The sequence below is a fragment of the Eubalaena glacialis genome, chromosome 3 (genome assembly GCF_028564815.1).
Source record: "Eubalaena glacialis isolate mEubGla1 chromosome 3, mEubGla1.1.hap2.+ XY, whole genome shotgun sequence".
Lineage (NCBI taxonomy): Eukaryota > Metazoa > Chordata > Mammalia > Artiodactyla > Balaenidae > Eubalaena > Eubalaena glacialis.
Genome location: NC_083718.1, coordinates 163,732,599 through 163,755,671, shown reverse-complemented (window position 1 = coordinate 163,755,671; position 23,073 = coordinate 163,732,599). Strand labels below are relative to the sequence as shown.

Sequence of the window (23,073 nt, the reverse complement as noted above, 5' to 3'; positions counted from 1 at the left end):
TCAGAGTCCCCATTAGCCATTTTCCTTCCTCCTTTTGTAGACTCAGCCTCTAAGGAGCTCTGTTACTACCAAGAAGGCAGGCCTTTGCTCAGGCATCAGATAGATGGGACTTCAAGTTCACATTCTGCCAGTAACTAGCAATAGGTTCTTGGAAGTTCCTCTCTGGGCCTCAGTTTTCTTACCTGTAAAATGGACCACAACAATAGCTCCAACCGCATGACATTGGCGGATTGCATGAGAAGGCACAAGTAAAGCTCTGAACACGATAGCTGGCAAGTTGTAAGCAGTCAAATAGTCTAATACCAATGCTACTGCTAATAATAATTATAACAAAAATAATGCTATTATTATTATAGGCTAGTCCAGATTTTGAAAAGGAAGAATCTAAGAGACAAGCTGGGGCTTCTGTAAGAATTGAGATAAAATGTGATACAGGTCTGGCCTGGGGTAAAATAAAAACGAATACCAGTGTTCAACACGTACTTTTATAACCATTATCTTGAATCTGAAAGAAATCAAGAATAAATAATTTCAGGATTTAATAATACATTGGGAGAGGAGAGTAAAGGACCTATAGAGTTGAAAATGGTCCTGCTCTCCAGTTCAGAGGTTTTTCCCAAGTCTCCAATACTCCTAGGCAAAATTAAGGTCTATTTGTTCTCACCCGTCAGGTCTCTCACTGCATTTCACATTTCAGTCTACCTGGTTTTCCTCTCACTGCAACGATCATTCTGACTTCCTCCCCAGCGATCCTCCTTCCACTGATCTACCGTAGACTTTGCTTAGTCCTGCCCCCATCCGCTCAGCGTCCTCTCTCAACCCTCAGCTCAGCCTCCTTCCCCTCCTTCCAGCCTCATCACTCGTGTTGTCCAGAGAACATTCCCACTAAGATCCTGTGACCCCTGACACTTAAATGAGTTCCTTTTTGCCAAACAGCCTGCCTTTCTCAATTATCCCATTCCCATCAATACCCTGCCACAGGGGTCATGTAGTGAGGAAACAGAGCCCAAGGAACCTTCAGTCCTAGAATCTTCTCTTCTAACCAGGAAGAACTACAATGCAGCGATAAAGCATCCTCCAAGCACAGAAATGGCAGGCAGCTCCAATTTCCAAACACAGCTATTGGGAAATGGTTAGGGCTCTAGGTTTACTTCTTAGGGCATCTTGAAAAACTGTAAAGCCAATGCCTTGCTGGGACAAGGCCCCAGTACAAAGAGTTCCACCATTGCTTTTCAGAATAAGATAGGCTCAAATAAATTAACATTCCCTTCTCAGCTGACTCATTACCTGGAACGCGAAGTTTGCATGCCTATTTGAATAGAGACAGGAGAGAGGACAAAAGAAAGAGTATATACAACTTATCAAAATGAGTGTACCAGCACCTCTCTTAAAAAACAAAAGCAAGTGACTTCCCTGGTGGTCCAGTGGTTAAGACTTGTGCTCCCACTGCTGGGAGGAAGAGGTTTGATCCCTGGTTGGGGAACTAAGATCCTGCATGCCGCGCAGGCGAAAAAAAAAAAAACAGCAAAAAGAACATTGTAGAAGATTAATATTCCATTTTTACAGACCAAGCTTCTGTCTGTTCTGCAGGCTATGTTGTATTAAACCAAATTAACTGTCACATGTCTCCTGATATTTCATCACTTTAGCTCAAAAGATGCTCTTCTTAATTGAAGTGTAATAGATTTACAATGTTGTATTTGTTTAAGGTACACAGTAAAGTGATTCAGTTATACATACATACATATATTTTTTTCAGATTCTTTTCCATTATAGGTTATCACAAGAAATTGAATATAGTTCCCTGTGCTATACAGTACATCCTTGTTGTTTATTATATATATAGTAGTGTGTATCTGTTAATCCCAGCCTCCTGATTTATCCCTCTCCCCCCTTCCCCTTTGGTAACCATAAGGTCGTTTTCTATGCCTGTGAGTCTGTTTTTGTTTTGTAAATAAGTTGATTTGTATCATTTTTTCAATTCTACATACAAGTGATATCACGTGATATTTGTCTTTCTCTGACTTACTTCACTTAGTATGATAATCTTTAGGTCCATTCGTGTTTGCTGCAAATGGCATTATTTCATTCTTTTTTTATGGCTGAGTAATATTCCATTGTATATATGTACCATATCTTTATCCATTCCTCTGTCGATGGACATTAGGTTGCTTCCATGTCTTGCCTACTGTAAGTAGTGCTGCTATGAACATTGGGGTGCATGCATCTTTTTGAATTAGAGTTTTCATCTTTTCTGAATATATGCCCTGGAGTGGGATTGCTAGATCATATGGTAGCTCTAATTTTAGTTTTTTAAGGAACCTCCTTAAAAAGGTTTTCCACAGTGGCTGTTTCCACAGTGGCTGCAACAGTGTAAGAGGGTTGCCTTTTCTCCACACCCTCTCCGGCATTTAGTATTTGTACACATTTATTATTTGTACATTATTATTATTTGTAGACCATTCTAACCAGCATGAGGTGATACCTCATTGTAGTTTTGATTTGCATTTCTCTAATAATTAGCGATGTTGAACAAAAAGTTGCTTTTTAAAGTATAAGGATCTTACAGTGGAAGTTGCAGCACTTTTCCAGAGACACGTTGGTAGTAACGGGTACTTGGGGGGGTCAGGGGGTAACTAGTTTCCTTCCACTCAGTTCCTCATTATAACTGTCCTTTTGCAATTTTCTCAATTATATTTTAAACAGTTCTGAAGATGCATTGATGTATCTAGTTCTTTTTACATTAAAATTTGTCTTTGTAGAACAAAGTCACAGCTGGGGCTTGTGGAGAGATGATATGCCCGTGGAAGGATAATGTGCTAAAGCCTTTCCTTTGCAGTGTTTTAGCTCTCAAGTGTGAAATAATTACAACAAACCTCATCTGAGGCAAAAGAAAGTGATGAAAGCAGATATTATCATTCAAATATGTGGCATTTCCTTCCATGGGAGTCTTTAAGAGCATACACATCTACAGCAGATGGCTTAGGGAACAAGTCGTTCTGCCTGCGATAGGCATGAGGATGGTGTGGTCTTCTTAAAGCCCCTTTGTAACCCGTAATCCATGAAACAAAGGATGTTATGACCTTCATCCTATTCAACCCCTTGTTAAAAAGCTGATAATGAATAGAAAAAGTGAAAATCACAAACTGCTTCACTTCCAATACAATGTCTCAAATCATCCCTGAATATGATTTCAGGAGAAATAACTTAAGCAATCCTTTGGATCTCTAAGTTAAGTGTACACTTGGGTGATACAGGTAATTTAAACTTTCAGAACAGAGCCAACGGGCAGGAGCCGGAAAGCTTGAGTTTAAATAATACAACACCGCCACCTAGAGGTCAAGCACTAAGGAAACGGACACGGCAGCCAGACCGGGTAAAAAGCTAGACAAGCTAATGCCCCCACCAGAAAAGCATCACTGCCTTCACATCAAAGCTGCAATGAGGGACATTTAAATGAGCACGGGTTTTCTTCAACATACGGGATATTGGAGAAATGCTACAGAGTAGAAAATATGCTTTCCCCATCACTACCTATAAGGACAGGTGATAAGCAAGTCACCAAGAAAGGGAGCAGAGAACAGACCCACCCATGTCAAGGTGCAGCGGAGGGGGAGTGGTTAGAGGGCTTTTGTAGAAGATATGGCATTTAAGCTGACCTTGGTAGGATGAACAGAATTTCTATAAGCCAAGGGAAGCAGATTCCAGGCTGAAGGAACAGCATGAGCTACTCATCTCAATTGTGAAAATGCACAAGATTTCCTCTTATTTTACCACCAGTCCACTAATGGTTGTATTAAGACACTTGGGAAATGGAATAAAAATCCTATTTCCAATCCCACTGAAAATATTCCAGTAAAGTGTCCTTTGGTATATTTATTATATGCTGCTTGAATAGGCATTTCTTAAAACAGTCAAACCTAGGAACGTGGGATATAAACCAAGGTAAACAGATTTCTCTATTGCAGGTCTTTTCAGAGAATTTAATACTTGACTGTACATAGTAAATCTCCAGGAAGGACTACAGAATGCTGTTTCTAAAATTTAACTATAGAATTCATTTTCTGCAAAACACCCCATGAGTAAACCCTCCCTCCCTACTAGGGAAGCAAGGTCAAGTGGTGATTTAAGGATGCAGGTTCTAGAATCAAACTGCATGGATTCCAATTCTAGCTCCACCACTCACTATTAGGCCTCTCCAGGCCTGTTTCCCCATCTGCAAATAGAATAGAGGACCTACCTCACCAGGTACTGTGAAGATTACGTGAGGTAATACACATAGAAACCACCTGAAATAATCTGTAGTAGTTGCTGTCCCTTCACGTCCCTCCTGCGTGCTCTTTACACGTCCAGACTCCCAACTCTGTAGGAGCAGTTCAAGGAAGATGCTATTAACAGAAATACGCTCCAGCTATGCCCAGCTGCCACCTATAGTCCCTTGGAAGACTGTGTTCCTTCAGGGTCTCTGGGGGAAAGAAGGGGAGTGTTTAAAGTTACTTTGCTAGCTTAGGTGAAAAACAATAATGATATCCACTAATGAACCTCTTCTGGATATAACTGGAAGAGCTTTCAGCATTTGCAAAACAAAACAGGATAGAGAATCTTAACAAAGCCCACGAATCACACACATTAAGCTTGTGACAATCGTAATTTTATCTTTAAAATCACTTGTTTCTCTGTGTACACAAAGAATGCTAAACGTAGGAGGTAAATTAATACAATTCCAAATAACTTGAGCATTCTGTATTGGGACATCATTACATACGTGTCTGTGTGTGTACACACGTGCATGTGTGAATGTGTGTGTGTGAACAGGAGAGGTAGTGGTATGTAAAACAGCTCAAACACCCTGCTGCAAAAGATTTAAAAGGTTTTATTTCACCATCTCTCCCAGCTCTCTGAGGTAGCCAGGTGCAGATAAACACCCATCGAGATGCAAAACATTTCAGGCAAACCCTCCTTGACAGTTTTCTGATTTTTCCATTTCCTTTTCCTGAGTTGTCCCCTTTCTTCATTCACTTTATTTCTATTCCACCAGTTTTCACCTGTTCTCCTTAATCACTCCCTGAATTTATAATTTTCCATAGTAGTAGGAAAAAATATTTCTTGGGCACCTATGTGCCACGGTACACTCATGTTGAGGCATCATCTCCATTGAGCCAATGGGAGCCTGAGGTTGGAGATGAAGGCAGGCAGCACTGGGCTGCCAGGTCTGCAGCACAGGCCCCCACTTCACTACTAACTAGATCTATGACTGGGTTGCCCCCTGGTTTACCCAGAACAGCGTAGTTTACACCCATTGCTCTGGCATAATTATTAATGGCATCCCTTCCACTCTCAACAGTACCCTGATTTGGAGTTTAAGTTAACATGTTCATCCCATCTATTACCCTAGACAATGTTCTTTACTCCTCTGGACTTCAGTTCCCATAATTTGAAAAAGGATACAGGATTAGATAGTATTTTAAGCTTTTTTTTAAAATCTAGTTTTGTGATTTCCAATTGTTTTAAAATTAACTAAAGTAATCCAATCATGAAATTAAACATCTTTCAACCTCTACCTCCCTCCTTTCTATAAACTGATGTATACTTTACTCCAACCAGTTGAGATGCAACCTAACTATGTAAGCAGAACTTACACTGAAGGGTCAATAATGAGTATCTCAGAAACTGGAAGAAATGAAAAATGAGTTGGAATCGGTACCAATTTTGTATACTGTATTCTACTCATCTCATCCCCTGAACCGCTTCCTGGTTTGGATATCATACATCAATTATGCCAGGCCCTGGATACTCCCCACCATGAGTGAGATCTGTTGGTATGAAACACCATTTTTACCTAGACCTCCTACCCTAAACAGAAATGGGCCAGGAGATGATATCTGGACACAAGGCATGAAATTCCTGCAACAGGACAGAACTTGGAAGTCCTGAAACATAAGGCATTTTAACCATATGAGGCAGCAAAAGAAGAAGAAGAAATGGATAATGACAGAGCGGGACAAGCCAATGTTCCATCACCCCAACCTTCTATTACCTCAGGCAAATAAAAAACTTATTCTGGAGTAAATACATTTATTGATACCCATTTTATATAGTTCAATGAAATAATCTATAAATATAAAAGCATTTTTTTTTTTGGATATCACCATGGTCCATGTAAATACTCAACAGTCAGAATCGTCTGCAGGAAGCACTCCAAGTCACACGGTTAGGTTTACAGACCTGAATATACATATTTCATTAAACAGTGGCACTTATGTACTCAAGTGGTCCAGTGGCTTTGGAATATATGACTACTGGGCATGTGGAGTAAAAATAACGTGTAAGTTTAAGTCAATGGAAAAGGGTATCAACCTTCAACAAAAAGAAACAATTATGAATTAATATCCTAGGTGAAGAAAGTACCACAGTTGACACTTGGCGTCAGAATACTGAAGACGAAGTATGTTTAACGACACGTCGTGGTGCCATGTGCTCTCTTCAAGTCCCAGTGGGCAGTCCACCAGCACCTTAGGGTCATTCAGGATCAACAAAACAGCAATTCTTAAAGGATCTCGATAGCTCAGAATAAAAGGAATGTGGGGGCTGGTATCAAGTTTAAAGAAAAGTGAGCTACATAATTCAGTGACATAATGAGTTTCCCTCCTAAGAGGAGGAGATTGCGGGGAAAACAAATTTCTTTTTAATTCCCTTTGTTACAGTGATCAGAATCATTTATCTAACGTGGGAGCAAGAACCCAGATATCTGGTACCCAAAACACAGGTGCAAAAATTTTCTTCTGTTTTAAAGTTTGTTCTTCAACACTTCCGAGGGAACTAATGCAGCGGCCACTGTTGAGCCTTGCTCTCGACTTGATGCAGCATAAAATTTTCTCATTTCTTCAGAAACAAATACAGGAATGTCCTTTGCTGCAGTCAGACCATGTGTCTTCTGAGTTAGCAAGCAAATGCATTTAGAAGGTCTGAGGTGTGCAAGGTCCAAAATTGAAATCTGAGAGGCAGTGTTAGAACTTAAGCAAGGCAGGATTTTCAGAGACTACTCAAATGAAAATCTAAGCGAAGCATATAAAAACTCAGTTCTTTCTATTATTTTCAACTGGTAATTGACAGCAACATTCTCTGGTAAGGATGGGTAAGTGATGTTATCTCCAGGTCCAAAATATCCCAACTACTTAAAGTAGGACCCCCAAGAGGAGAAAGACACTTGAGGTCTGTGGTCTATAGAATTCTTTTTTGCCATTTTTTTAAAAAAAAGAAATAGTAGCTTCAGTTGCACACCACTGGTTGAAGGGGTTTTCATCCAAATGAGAAACTCTACCCCTTGTCTCTAGTGCAACAGGCACCAGATTCCCACAAGCGGCAACTTCCATGTCCTGTAGCACGTGGCATCTGACCCTGGAGTGAAGAATAAGCTGGCACAGACCCCGACCACCGGCATTCAGGCTAGATGGCATTTCGTGGCGTGCCGTTGTGTGTCAATGCTTTCAGGCTGGGGGCACTGGTCTGGTGACCACAGCTCCTGTGAGAAGTCACACCCACCTCAAAAACCTCATGAATAGCTTTTCGGAAACAATGGAAGTTGTAGTCTATTAAACCTGCAGGAGAGAAAAAGGAGATCAGGCCTCCTGAATGTCAACTGTGAGACTATCTACTAGGAAACATTTGGTGACGGAAAAAAAATAATTGATATGTATTTAAAAACATATATCCAATTGAGGAATTCTTCACACTGGAAACATGATGAAGCGTAAGCCCAAGTGTTAACACTGGTTACCTCTGGGGCCTGGAAGTGAACAGGGTAAATAAAAAAGCAATCAGGGGCTTCCCTGGTGGCGCAGTGGTTGAGAATCTGCCTGCCAATGCAGGGGACACGGGTTCGAGCCCTGGTCTGGGAAGATCCCACATGCCGCGGAGCAACTGGGCCCGTGAGCCACAATTACTGAGCCTGTGCGTCTGGAGCCTGTGCTCCGCAACAAGAGAGGCCGCGATAGTGAGAGGCCTGCGCACCGTGATGAAGAGTAGCCCCCGCTTGCCACAACTAGAGAAAGCCCTCGCACAAGAAACGAAGACCCAACAGAGCCATAAATAAATAAATAAAAATTTTTAAAAAGTAAAAAAAATTAAAAAATAAAAAAGCAATCAGGAAGACAAATTTGCTAAGAAAATTTACAATGAAATCTAAAGTGAAAGTAAAATACTTTTTGATTTATCAAGCTTTTCCTTTTACAAGTCTCTGAGGCAGCCAAAGAAAAGCTGAAGGAAACAGTTGGAACAACAGTTTTGCAAACTGCTCAGTAGAGCCATGGGGTTGGGAGGCGTCAGAGAGGCCCATCAGGCACGGCCTCAGGAAGCCTGCTTCCCCTATAGGGGAGGTAAGGCAGCTCCGTCCTCATCTGCTTTATGAACTGGCTTCCAAATAAGATTTCGGTCAAACAAAGGGCTCCCTACAGGTACATATGGACACATGACCAATTCTGGCCACTGAGATAAATGCAAGTGTGTGAGACTTCTGTGAAGTCTCCTTAAAAGGAAGACTTCCCTATTCCTCCCCATTCCTCCTTAATGTCCAGAATATGGATAAGATTGCTGGAGCTCCAGGAGCCATTCCAGATCACGAGGAGAACTTGAGAATAGAAGCCAGTGCTGAGAAGGGCAGAGCAGAAAGAGAGGACTTACGTCCTCGAGGATACTGGGATGTAAAGACAGCACACAAGAAAGAAATCACAACAACCTGATGTTAAAATGACTACTGTGAAAGAAGTCCAAAGGTGGGAGAGCCAAGTGCGGGGCAAGAGCAGCAATGAAAGCTTCAGGTGTGAGGCAGAGCTCTGAGGATACGGGCAGGATTTAATCAGGCAGGAAAGAAGAGCAGAATCTCAAGACAACAGCAGGGAGCTGGCAATGAGGAAACCCAGCACACAGGTGGAAAACAGGAAAGACACTGGTCTGGCTGGAGATAGGGGCAGAGAATTTTGGGGAGAAGTACTGGGAATGGAGTCTGAATAAGCAGGTTAGAGTCAAATTACGGAGGCCCTTCAGATTCAGGAAAAAAATAAAAGTTTTAATAAGTTCAACTACATTAAAATTGACTTCTATGCAAATGGTAAAATTAAACTGACAATCAAGGAAATGTGAACACTGGCTGGATATTTGATGATATTATGAAATCACTGTTAATTTTTTTTTTTTTTAACACATCTACTGATGGTAATACTGCTATGCTGTAAAAAGCGCACTACCTCTTACAGACGCCTGCTGAAATCTGTATAGACAAAATGATTTGATGTTAGAGACTTGCTTCAAAATAACCCAGTAGGGGAAAAGGTATAGCAAGCAAATAAGAATGGCTATGATTTTGATAACTGTTGAATCTGGGTGATAGATAAAAAGGGGTTCCTCACATTATTTTCTCTACTTTTTTATGTTTGACAGTTTCCACAACAAAAGAGCAAAAGATAATAATTTAGTTGTGAGGAGGATATACAGCAAATAAGATTGACCATGTCTTGATGACTGTGAAAGCAGGGAGATGGGTACATGGAATCACTGTGCTAGTCTACTTTTGTGTATATTTGAAAATTTCCATAACCAAAAGTTTTTTAAATTTTTAAAGATCAGAATGGAGAAAAATAAAGAACTCCTAAGAGGTACAAAAAACACACAGTACAAAAAAGATAAAAGTATATGAACAGATAAATTACCAGAGAAGACACCTGAACAGACATAAAAGGGTACCTGCAGTGAAAAAGATGCTTGCTCTAACCCGTAATTAAAGAAATAAAAACCAGAGCCAAATGAGATACCATTTCACACCTACCAGACTGACAATAACTAAACAGTCTAACAATATCAAACATTATCAAGGACCTGAAGTGACAAGAACTCCCACAAAGCACTGTCTGGGGTGAAAATAAAGCCACTTTGGAGAGCAATTCAATAATGCTTAATAAAGCTGAAGACATATGTCCTCTATAAATTCCACTCCTAAATACTTATTACTCTTGAGAAATTCTCCATATGTGCAAAGGCAAACTTGTTCATGAGCATTTCTTGCAAAACTATTTGTAATCTTAAAAATCATCTACATGTCCAGCAAGAAGAATATAAATTGTGGTATATGCAATCCATAGACTACTGTGTGGCAGTGACAACTGAATGAACAAACTGGAGCTACATCTATCGATACGGACGAATCTCAAAAACAATCTTGAATCAAGAGAAACAAGCAAGTTGCAGAAGACAACTTACATTTGGACATTATTTACACAAAGATACATAATACCCTATATTGTTTAAGGATAGATATGAAGTGAAAGACTAAATCATGCACAGGAAAAAGAACACACTACAACAGAGCGCAAGAGGGGGTTTCAACTGAGAAACACACAGAAGACAAATATGTATTTGTCATGTTTCAGTTCTTAAGCTCAAAGGTGAATACTCACATTTTTCTTGTACCCAAAACACTTTGTATATCTAAAATATTTCATTAATATCAACATCAGTGAAATAATATTAATTCATTCAATATTAATTAATATCACAAAAACCCAGGCAGAAGAGCAGGGACTTGTTGCAGTGAATAACAGAGAGTTACTATAGATCCTTGAGTAGTTAAATAACATGATAAAAGGAATTTTCTGAAAACTAGTCTGCCTTTAGAATAAAAGATGATACATGCTGAGCCCTTAATATATATGTTGAATGCAGCACCACAGGCTGGAGGAATGAGGACCCGGATTAGAGTCACCAACAGTGGAAATGGAAAGGACACCCAAGAAACAGTTCCAAGAAACAAATGGTAAGATTTGGTGAAAACTGAATGGAAAAGAATGGAAAAAGGAAAACACAGAATGCCCTCTGTGAGATGATCTGCAAGAGCCTCATGGGCAATTACACCATACGATTACCTGACTGCACATAGCTAAGCTTGGACACCAGAAAAATGGCATAACGAGTAACAGAAGTAGAGTAGCCGGGAGGGTCATGAAACAAAGGGGAAAATATTCATCAGTTTTTGACACCATGGACAAGATAAAATATTTAAGTGAAGATGTCTTACTAACAGCTCCAAACACAGGATGGAAACACAGGCCCAAGCCAGAGTTGGAGAGGTGAATTTTTCAATCAACTACACAGAGAAGATTAACTGAAGGCACGGATGAGATGCGCTGACCAGGAGAATTAAGTGAAGAAGTGAGCAGGAGACCTGGCTCTGAAGAACACTCAGAAAAAGAAAAACAGAAGAAACAGGACAGGTGGTCAGAGAAACAAACACATAGAAGAACCCGGCGAGTTCTGCTTTAGGGAAGCAGAGAGAAGAAAACTTGAGGGAGGAGGGACTGACAGGGTCACATGCTTCAGAAGCCTGAAGAGGCCACAGAATGAGAAAAGGCCACTGAATGCAGCAAGAAGGAGACCAGGTAACCTCTCAAACAGCCTCAGCAGACTGGTTCAGGTGGAAGCCAAACCGTAGGCAGTTAGACAGGTAATGGAAGGATGTAAAATCAGAGAGACTGGAATAAAAAACTTGATTTAAAATAAAAGACCAAAAAAAGGCAGGAGAAAGTCTGCACTGTACGTGGACGGGAAGGTACAAAAGTAGTTTGAGCTGGTAAATCCTCTAACACCACAATATTGTTTTTTCTTGCTTTCAAGAACCTAAGAAATTATGACAAAGAACTTAAAGAAAGCTTTTTAAAATGCATTACCTTTTCGTTCAAAACTTTCTTCCCTAAGGATGCAGACCAGTGCCAAAAATTTAGTCACCTCCTTTAAATACAGGACCGTTGTGTTATTCAGCTTGATGATGGCCATAGATTCTTTGTCGTAAGCACTTCCACTTCCATCTTCCTTTAACCTGTTTTAAAACAAAGTATCATTCATTAGAGGTTTCCCAACTCAGCATTTTGTCACATTTGCACAATAAGGCTTTCCACCCAGTTTCCTGAACGTCTTTTTTTTTTTTTTTAACATCTTTATTGGAGTATAATTGCTTTACAATGGTGTGTTAGTTTCTGCTTTATAACAAACTGAATCAATTATACATATGTTCCCATATCTCTTCCCTCTTGCATCTCCCTCCCTCCCACCCTCCCACCCTCCCTATCCCACCCCTCTAGGTGGTCACAAAGCACCGAGCTGATCTCCCTGTGCTATGCGGCTGCTTCCCACTAGCTATTTTACGTTTGGTAGTGTATATATGTCTTTTGAGAAAGGAGAATGCCGGCTCGCCCTTATTGGAACAGAAGCTGTGTTTAGCTATGGGTGCCCAGCCCATGCTGCAGTATTCATTCCATGCGCTCACATCACCTTGTTCACCTAGGATGCATGGAACACAGCAGGTTTCCAATCTTCCCTCACACTAATTGGTGCTGACACCCTCTACAAATAAAGAAGGACCTGAAATATGAAAACTGCCATCAGTGAAAAAGGAGTAAATACAAAAACTAAAATAAATAAATACGGTCCCGTTCAAAAAACGTAAATCAAGAGTCAAGTAAGCAGGACTTCCTGGTGGCACAGTGGTTAAGAATCCGCCTGCCAATGCAGCGGACACAGGTTCGATTCCTGGTCCAGAAAGATCCCACATGCCACAGAGCAACTAAGCCTGTGTGCCACAACTACTGAGCCTGTGCTCTAGAGCCCACAAGCCACAACTACTGAGCCCGCGTGCCACAACTACTGAAGCCCGCGTACCTAGAGCCCGTGCTCCGCAACAAGAGAAGCCACCGCAATGAGAAGCCCGCGCACTGCAACAAAGAGTAGCCCTGCTCGCCGCAACTAGAGAAAGCCTGTGAGCAGCAATGAAGACCCAATGCAGGCAAAAAAAAAAAAAATCAAATAAGCAGCAAACTGAACTTCAATAAAGCATACCGAATTGCACACATATATTGTTAAGAATAACGAAGTAATAGCTATTTCTCTTCTTTTTTATAATGTACTTTATCATATATAATGTAGTTTACAGTGTACCTTATACTGAAAATAAACTTTATAACTAAATTTGATTTTTTTAATTATAAAAATTGGCTTATGAAAATTTGATTTGTTTTCATGAAAAAGCCAATGTTCTATTCATCCATTTTTAAAATTAGGAATAGGAACATGAAACTTTTCTGCATAACCTACAGACAAAATCTCATTTTCACTGTGGAAAGAATAAAAACAAAGGAGCGCATATAATCACAAAACTGAAAGAGAGACAGGAATGCAAGACAAGAATAGACAGGTAAAGAAGAGGTAACACAAATGCATTCTCCTACCCAGAGGCAGCTGGACAAAGACACTGACAAGTCAGGCGGAGAGAGCAAGGTAAAGGGTAGGGACAGAGAGATGAAAGAGGAATTTAGACTAGGTGGAGCAGAGAGGAACAACAGATAAAGGACACAGGTATCAGAAAGCAAAGGTAATGTCAGAGCATCAAGAAAGTGCATTGTGAGGACTGACATTAATACATGAGATGAAATCAGGGCTATTAGAGGCTGCAGAGGTTACTGGCTTTTGAAACACCAGTAAGTTCACCAAAGTTTTCATTTGTCCTCTGGGCTATTCTACAAAATCACTTCTTTGCCAGCTTTTACAAATTTCTGTATAGAGTGTGGTAAATTTGCATAAAACAAGAGTTTATATTTTAGAGACTTATTTTGGAAACTTAGATGTATAGGTCAAATGTTTATAAGTTCTTCTGACATCCAGAATTCTGATTTCCTTGTTTCTGAGCTCTCTGAAAGATTAAGGATCCCTCAGTTCCACAAAACCTGAGATTAAATTAGGAACCAGTACATACTTTGTTATTCAGAGTGTTTTAAATAATTAATCTTATTTATTGATCTAGCTAAGTCGCAGTAGTGAGAAGACACAGTACAAACCCCCCAAATAATAGCGGGTGAAACTTTCAGTGATAGTAAGTCTGGCACTAGTCACACCGCTCTCATCCACCTATTCCGAAGGAGTAAGACCCAGCAGCTCACCCACACAGAAATCATGCTCCAAATTGAAGCACTACGGTCAGAACAATTCTACTTCATACAGTACTTGCTAGACGCCTCAGAAATTAATCCCCCTGACAAATCAAGCTGGTAGTCTTCCCCATATCTGAGATCTTGCAGAAATATATATGTACAACTTACCCATATATACAAGACACATCAATTACAACATCAATCATGTCACAGCAAAGTTCATACGACTGCATATCCACAGGAGAACTGTCTGTTGCAATGTAGATTTTGCTGACAACATCGAAGAGAAAAGCTTTTTCAATACCTGAATTCTTGAAAAAACAAAATTGAGTGTTCATTTTTTTTTTAAGAATCACAATTTGTAAACTTATCAAAGATCTTGAATCACTGATTAACATCCAAGAGCATTTTTAATTATACAACCTAAAACCAAAAGAGCAAATAGTACTTGCTTAGGAGACACTTCTCTTTTCCAAAGAATAAAAGTGGAATTATTTCTCTGCTCTGATTTACTGACATAATCGCACCAGTCAAATTTGTTTTTTCTTCATCCTCTTTACTTAAAGGAATTATTTCCTAAGACGCCACACACACACCCAAAAAATTCTCCAAAAATCAAGCCATACTACATTTTCAATAATCCTTTTTGTGGCAATAATCAATCTCTGATTCAAATGACCTTGCTACCAGAAAGGCTTGATGTGGCAATTAGCAAACCATAAAAGAATGTTTCACGTTAACATCTAGCACAACCCAAAAAGCCCAAAGAATTGGGGATCACTACACATTGAGTCCTTCAAAGAAATGTTTGGGAAATATAGTGGCTGAACGCTAAATTTATTGGAAGAATATCCTTTTTTATTAAGCTGAATCCTCAAAATAAGAAATGTGAAATATGACACAGATTATAGTTAGCAAGGAAAGGATCAATTTTTCAATGTGACCTCCAGTAAGGCAGAGATTAAGTCCAATTCCCAAAACCCAGTCTACCCTACTTTCTACTCTTCCTTCAGGAAACAGATACCATGAAGATATTAATTCAGAAAGCATGAGAAAATTTTTCATCAGGGCATTTTAAAACAAAAAAAAATGAGTATTAAGGAAAAAATTTAGAAAATAACTCAAGCCATTTTTTAAACGTTTTTATTACTTACTTTACATTTAATTGTATCATTAGTCCTTAAGCTCGATTCAGACTAATTCCAGCCATTTTTTGGAGAACTTGATAACACAAATATATTCAACAAAAACGGAACCAGAAACTACAGTGAATTAAATAGCTCACTTACTGATATAAAGATATTTAATAGATTTTCCAAGGTCGGTAGCTGTGGGATAAGTTTCTGCACCACCTTACTAAAGGCTTCAAATATTGAATGGTCATAGATACTAGTCAAATAAAAGCTGAAAAACACAACATAGTTTGATTAATTTGAAAAATCTTAAGTCCAGTGACAATTATCATGATACATAAAATTTTAAGTTTCTTAACATTTGATTTCCGTAAGTTCAAATAAAGCCTCTTTATCTTGTGTACCATCCCCATCATGCAAGATGACAAATGCAGTTTCCCCACCTGGCTTGTAGCTCTCCATCCCTTTATCGCATTTACGCAGAGGGCAATTGAGGCAGTACTCAGGAAAGCATTTTCAGATGCAGAAACCTGAATATTCACCTAAGTCTTTGCAATCTGATCCAAAAACCTTGGTTTCTTAAGCCCATAACTGACAAAAACCAAGATAAAAACCAAGAGAAAGCTCATAGGAGATAGGTGACATTTATTAAATAAGAATACAATACAGGTCTCTACTAAAATGTTACCACTTCAGAAAGTTCCTTCCTGACCCCCCTACCTAAAATAGTACCCCTGTACCCATTACTTTCAACCCCTTTCCCCTAATTTGTTTTTCTTCACAGCACTGGTAAGTACTTAAAATTATATTATACATTTATTTATAAGTGCTTCTGAGCTGTCTCATTCATCAGAATATAAGCTCCATGAGGACAGAGACTCTGTCAGCCTTGCTCACAGCTGCAGGCCCACTACCCTGAAGAGTGCTCATAAACATCTGGTGAATAAATGAATGAATAAAACTGGAGCTTAGAATTTATGTAAATAACATATTAAGGAGGATGAGAGCAGGGGCTCTAGAGAGAATGGAACAGCTATCTGGAGGCCTAAGAGGATGCACAGTGAAGTAAATTTTGTAGATTTAACAAAACACGTATTCGAGAGAGAGAGACCTTTAACAATAACAGTGTGGTCAATTGTACCTACTTTTTCACTCAGGAAATACACTCTTCGTTATAAAGTTGTATCCATTATATAATTATAAACACAAATTACAAAGTCAGAGACACATAACTGTTTATATCACACTTTGTACCTAATTTAAAGATACTTTCAAAGAGCTCACCTAAGAAGCTAACCTAGATGGGGCTCTAATCTAGATGTTAGAACAACGGCACAGGTGAGACCAAGATGATCCCCCCACAGGCACTAGGGTCAAAGGAATATTTTAGCAGTGTGAGAAGGTCCTGCAGGAACTATGAGGCTTGGAGGCGGACGGGGACAGGGAAGAACCTCCAAGCCACAGGGCATTTTATAGTAAGCTAAGTTTCTGGAAATTGGAAATCAAATACAGCCTCATCCATAGGCCTGCTAGTTATTAATAAAGCTTAATGCTGTTAACAAGGCCTAGCGCCCCACAGAGAACTGGAAAAAGGGATGGTGCGTACCAGTGAGGTGGGATGCCCTGGAAAGGGACACAGACATGGTGTTAAGAGGATCAGAAGGGTTCCCATGGGCACTGGAGAACACAGGACAATCATGGCTTAAAATCCATCATTCATGGTGGAAGAATAAGATTGAAGAATTTTATGGGAAGATACTTTCACTTTCTCCTACAAATACTGCTGAATTTTTTTAAAGCCTGAATTACTTGCACATATTTGAATCCAGGCTAGAGGTCAATGAGACTTTTCTATGTGGTTTCCTAGGAGAATAACAGAAAGATCTTGGAGCCAGAGGCACTAGAGAACAGTAGGGGTTGAAAAATGGGGGTTGGCTTGAGCCTATAGAAAAGTCATTATAACAGACCAGGGATAAGGAAATAGCTATGGTTTGTCTCTCGCCTGCTTCCCCTTTAAGCTGTTAAATCATCAAAAGAACATTTTCTTAGGTACTTTTTATTAGTCATTTCTACCTAAACCATAAACAAATAAATAAATAAGATGTAGGAAATATTTCTTATACACTTCCAGAACACAAGTACACAAATCATCAATCCTATCTAGTAGGTGTTCTTTAATAATTTCTTAATATTTACTTATGAATCGGCAGTTCTTTAAACTTGAGAGTTCTTTAAACTTGATAAGATACACTCACTTAACCCAATTTTTAGAGATTCATAAAAGCATAAAGTGTTTTAAAAAACATAAACAAGATACATTAGAGTCCAGACTTTAAAGTGCACCCTCTTTAAAAGGCTCTTCCTACTGAAAGAGATACTGTGGAAGCTCAAACTACAGACTTGTACAACAAATGCGACAGAGATTCCTTGAACTGAGGCAAGAAGGAAAAAAATAATAATAATAATAATAATGAAACCAAGAGAGGGGAGCCCCAAAGCAGATTTATGCCATGAGGAAACAGCCTGACTCCAGTCTCCTGAGATGAATTTGTAAACACACCTACAGAAACACACTTCACATGACTTCCACCTCTGGGAAAATGCAAAAAAGGGGGAAAGTAACTTCTCAATAACATCAGGCTCCCAAACCTGCTTGAATTCAACAACAAAGAGATCAAAAACATTACAGATTTGGGAAGGGTATACCGGTAACAGAGAGCTACGTGTTTGTAATGACAGAGATGGGAATACATTTACACACTTTTCAGGGCTCTCATATCAAACACACAGGTTGTTACCTAAGGTGGAGTTTTTCTAGCCCAGCATCTGCAAGGTCATCATTGGCCCTTTGATGAATGTCCCTCTGTGTTTCTATTTTGTGATCATCAGACAGACCATCAACTTTGTGAATAAAAACCTCAAAATTCATGTCTGGGTTAACTTTGTAGGCTTTAGAAACAGTAATGTGAAGTCTTGTTAAAGCCTCCATGTAGTCATCCTGTAAGTCAGAACAAAATATTTTTTAAAAAGAAATCTTACGTTAAGAAAGTCTCAAACTACCTCTTTCCCCAACCACAGAAAATATATTATCCTAATTATTCATAAATATTCAAACATCTAAATACATTAACTTATACCACTAAACAGATCTTCAATCGCTCAAGATAAAGAATTCAACTACCAAGTTAATGCTTGTAATTTTTAATACTGATAATATAAGGAAAGGAAATGGGAAATGGACACTTCTTCCCAAAAGAATTTTTAAAGTAATCCCAGCTCTGCCATTCATTAGATGTGTGACTTTAAGCAGGTTGCTTAAACTCTGTGATCTCAGTTTACTCATCCATAAAATCGGAATTACAGTACCTACCTCCCAGTTTTGTGAAGAAATTAATTAGGTCATGTATATGAAAGCACCCATTACAGAGCCTGTCACTCAGAAAGCATTCCTAACTAATGCTTAAGCTTAGAAAAAGTAAGATTCTTAAGGATGGAGACACGTCCCATCGGTCTGAGTGCCCGCCACATGCTAGGCCCTCAATAAGTGCTCCTTGGGCTAAACCCTACTTGGTCAACTAAAGAAACTATTCACTTTAATATTTACTGACTCAGTTCTCACATTCCTCCTTATATTATGGGCACTGATGAGACCTTTTCAGTGAGTGACATCACTACTGTAATAGTTAATAGAGTACAGAAATATCTACTATTAACAAAAACGGAACGCTGCTCACTAACTAGAACTCAGGGATATAAACCATATCTCCTAGTCATCTGATATTCTGTACTTGTACAATGGCATGCCTGTTCCCAAAGCACCTCTGCAGGTACATCTCTTGCACTGTTAGGGAATCTACTGGCAAAGAAATAAGCTGCAAGAAGCACATGACAAACAACTTTCCTTTGTTCCTACATCTTCTGTCACCAGAGAAGAAAAGTAAACAGTATCATTTCTAACTACCTGTGCATCAATGACATATATCAAAGCTCCTGTTCCCCTGAAGATCATCTCGTAGTCAAAAGTAGGGTCGAAAAAGTCCATTTGCCCAGGAAAATCCCATATTTGGAAATTCACAAAGGAGCTATTTGAAATGTCATCTTTGTAAATCTTGTTGGTACTTTCCAAAAAGAGGGTCTCATTGGGTGACATTTTATGAAACACCACCTGTCAAAAGAAAGAAAACAATTTAATGATTACTCCACTTTTTATTTAAAATACAGAACTCCACCCTGAATTAACATAATTTAAAGAACTTGATCCTATAGCAAAAATTTTAAAAGAGGTAAAAAGTGAATGGTGTATCCACTGGTACCCACTATCCTTTAACTTCTAACAGAAAACACCAAATTATTGAAACCAAATCACCAGAAAAGCTGCAACTTTTCTGCTATTTTCTGTCTGTATTCCATACTAGCAGTAGCAATGTCTCTCATTTCAGTTTGATTTTTTTTTCTGTAAAACTATCAATTCTGCCAAAATCTGCTTTAAGATTATGAAAACTTATAGCTAAAGTTTAAGCAGTTTTGTTCACTGAAAACTTATCGGAATGCCCACATCAGGCTCTGAGAAATAATCAGAAATGAAACTGACTGGACCCTGCCCTCAATGGGTTTGCAGTCTTGTGGAAAAAATGAAACAAAGGCAAATTATACCAAGCAGAAAGTGACATATTGAGGGAGGAGGAATATATGTGGGGAGGGGAAAGAATGGGGGTTGACAGGGAAAAGACAGCTCCCAAAGAAATGGTAAAGGCAATTGTTAAGAATCACAATTATCACAATCTATACAATTCTAACACAAAATTAATTTGCCTCTCTGTTACTTTCTAGATGAGGAAAATGGATAGTTACTCCCAAGGCTTAGTGAGTAACAAGTGAAAAGAATTAAAATCAGTTTGCTAAAAACCTACCATAAATGTACTCAGATTTTGTTGTAAAGATAAAAGTAAGATAAATAAAACACAGTAATCCATTACATGTAGAAGAAGGCTACTTTATTTTAAAAACGTCATGTCTACAGAATATCATGCAGAGATTTATTTTGGAGAGACCTCTGCAACAGAGTGGAAAGGGCAAAAGGCCAGGTATCTAGCATTTTATCGCCAGCTCACTTTGTGTGTAAGAGCGATGGCTGATGAAGGAGGTCAACCCTGCCTCTATTTCCCCCTCATTAAAAAGTGAGGAACCCTCCATCCGTTCCCGACATTCCCCAAGTGAAAGCACATGAACTGACAAAGGTCTGCAAATATTCTCCAGGTCTCAAGACGTTTGTAGCCACACACAAACGGGGGAAAATCACTAGTAATTACACTCACCGGGCCACAAGTACTAAAATAGGTGGAAGAACAGCCCCCAAATCCCACAAATGTCACAGTGAAGTCTCCTTCGTACTAGTAACAAGAGCAGGCACTACAAAGGCCAAAGAGTTAGTCACTACTCTTTCTGACGCTGCTCCCTGGGGCTCACCTGGGAAGCCCTGAAAACTCAGATCACCTGAAGTGAGAGACACAGACACAAACACAACCAGGTCCGGGGAGGGAGTGTGGGAAGTTCTCCAAGTTAGAACCGGGGAGCAAGTCTCAGTTTCGTGAATGGCACAGGGGCTGGGTCCCAGGAGGCGAGGTCCCAGGCGGTGCCACGGGCACCTGCCTCGCTCCGGCCACTCGGGGAGCGCGGGGACCCAGTCGGCCTCGGCTGACCTGGGCGTGGACTCCAAGATCGGGGTCCCGGCGAGGGCCGCGCCCGGGCTCTGCTCCCCGGAGGAGAAAAGAAAGCGCGCTGGGACAGCCCGGCCGCCGCCCTCCTCGGGGCCTCCCCCCCAGCGGCCACCCGCGCCCCCGGGGAGAGGAGGGAGGGGGAGGGGCGGAGGGGCCGGCGAGGCCCCACTCACCTTCTGGATGGAGGACTTGCCGCTGCGCCTGAGCCCCATGAGCAGAATCCTAGGCTTGGAGCTGTCAGCGCCCCCCGGGCCACAGCCTCCGCCGGCCCCCGCCCCAACCCCGCCGCCCGCGGCTGCCGCCTCCTCTTCTTCCTCCTCCACGCCGTAGCCGAAGTCCTTTGGGAACGAGTCCGCCGGGCCGTAACTGCCGGCGAGGGGCGTCTCCTCCGCCCCATACTGCAGGGACATGGTGCTGGAGCCGCCGCCGCCCGCGCCCTGACAGGCCACGCCAGGCCGAGCCAGGCCGCCGCCTCCCCAGGCCGCCGCCGCCACCGCCCCCGGCAGCCGCCACCGCCATACGGCCCGCCCCCCGGAGCCCGGCTCTCATAGGCTCGGCGCCCGGACCCGGCCCCTCATTGGCCGCCCGAGCTGCCACTCGGGAGCAGCAAGGTAGGTGGTGCCCGTCACGTGCCCGGAATCACCTGACTCGGAGCCGTGGAGGGGGGAGGAGGAGTCACGAGGAGGGTGGCCCGGCCCGACCGAGCCCTGAGCCCTCTGCCCTCCGCCCCAGCCCGCACTTTGTGGTCCTGCCCAGCCACGCACCTTAATCCTCACCGCTCTCCTGCTTTCTTCCGGGCTCCGGAGGCCATCACAATGGGAGATGCTCTCTGGGCACTTGGGAGAATTGACTGTCCTACTACTACTATTGTGCTCGCCCAACCAATATTTATTGATGCCCGCGAAGTCCTGGGGCACAAGGGGCACAGAACTGGAACCGCCTTGGACGCTGCCTGCCCTCAAGTTGCTCCAAGATTAATGGGGATCGGACCTCTGCGTAAGTAGTTTCCGTACGAGATATCAAATCGTAAGGTCAAAGGTACAGATAAAAATGCTCGGGAGTTGGGTGGATGGGAGCATCTCTAAGGAGCTGGCGTCTGAATAGTTCTAGAAGGATGGATATGGTTGGGATGTGCAAAGGTATGGAGGAGGAGCCAGCCAGAGTGAGGGCAAAGCCTCAACCAAGGCAGAGTCATGGGTGAGATAGTTCGTTCTAGCAGGTAACTGGACCCTGATAGGAAAGCAAGTGCAAGCAAGGGAGAGTATCTTATCCTCTTTCTTCGGCAAATCACTGACAGTGAATACTCCTGCCACTTCACACTCATCAGGACCAGATTCCCCCTCCTCCCCACCCAAAGTCTACTTCCTCAGTAATTCTGTCCACCCATAGAACATTGCGTCTTCTATGACTTCCTTCAGATCAGAAACCAAAGGAATGAATAAAGAAAGCAAACCAAAGCAAATGCTTATCACCAATATGTTTGGGAAAGCTAGAGGAATTTTTACTCTTTGGTCAGGCTTTAGAATTGGAAATTTGACAAAAGAGGATCCTCTTCCTGAAGGGGGCGTGGGTGGTGGTACTGATCTTCCAAGGAAACTAACTTCTTGATTATGAAGGGAAAGCATGTATGCAAATCTGGGACTTGGTTCTGTCTGAATGTCGGAGTTAGAGGTAGGACACATACTTAGAGGTCATCTAGTCCAACCTCTCACCTAAAGAGAATCCACTCTACAGTGTCTCTGACTGATAGACATGCAGCATACACTTCAATAGATCCCAGGGAAGAGAGCTCACTATCTCAATAGGCATCCAATTCCACTGTGGTAAAACTTTGTTTAAAAGTCTCTTATTCAGGCCAAAAATCACACTCCCTGGAGCTTATATACCAGAGTCTATAAGCAGTGGTCTTCATCTTTTTCACGACAGCACCTCAAATATTAGATTACAGTCTTCATTACCCACTGTCTTCTTTGTTCCACATTAAACATACTCAGTTCCTTCAGCCATTCCTTCTACAGTAATGTCCAATAGCACTTCCTCTGATGATAGAAATGTTCTACATCTACACTGCTCAATTGTTGCTAGTGTGACTGAGGAACTGAATTTTTAATTTTGTTTAATTTTAATTGCCAGATGTGGCTAGTGGCTACCGTAATGGACAACACAGCCTTATAGTTTCAAATGCACTCTCCTTTATATGCAACTGAGCTTGTCAACATCCATCAAATGTCTGACACCTACAATGCAGTACTGACC

The 23,073-nt window shown here is 41.0% G+C and overlaps 1 protein-coding gene across 1 annotated transcript; it reads right to left on the bottom strand.

Moving 5' to 3' along the window:
• Positions 1 to 6,045: 6,045 nt before the first annotated feature.
• RRAGC (Ras related GTP binding C) lies at positions 6,046 to 21,312 on the bottom strand. The gene is made up of 7 exons (XM_061186760.1): positions 20,991 to 21,312; positions 19,062 to 19,265; positions 17,899 to 18,098; positions 15,257 to 15,371; positions 14,136 to 14,278; positions 11,715 to 11,863; positions 6,046 to 7,598 (listed from the first exon to the last, which is right to left on the bottom strand). The coding sequence occupies exons 1-7, from the start codon at positions 21,225 to 21,227 to the stop codon at positions 7,447 to 7,449; spliced, it is 1,200 nt and encodes a 399-aa protein (XP_061042743.1). The 5' UTR covers positions 21,228 to 21,312; the 3' UTR covers positions 6,046 to 7,446.
• Between the last annotated feature and the right edge of the window lie 1,761 nt (positions 21,313 to 23,073).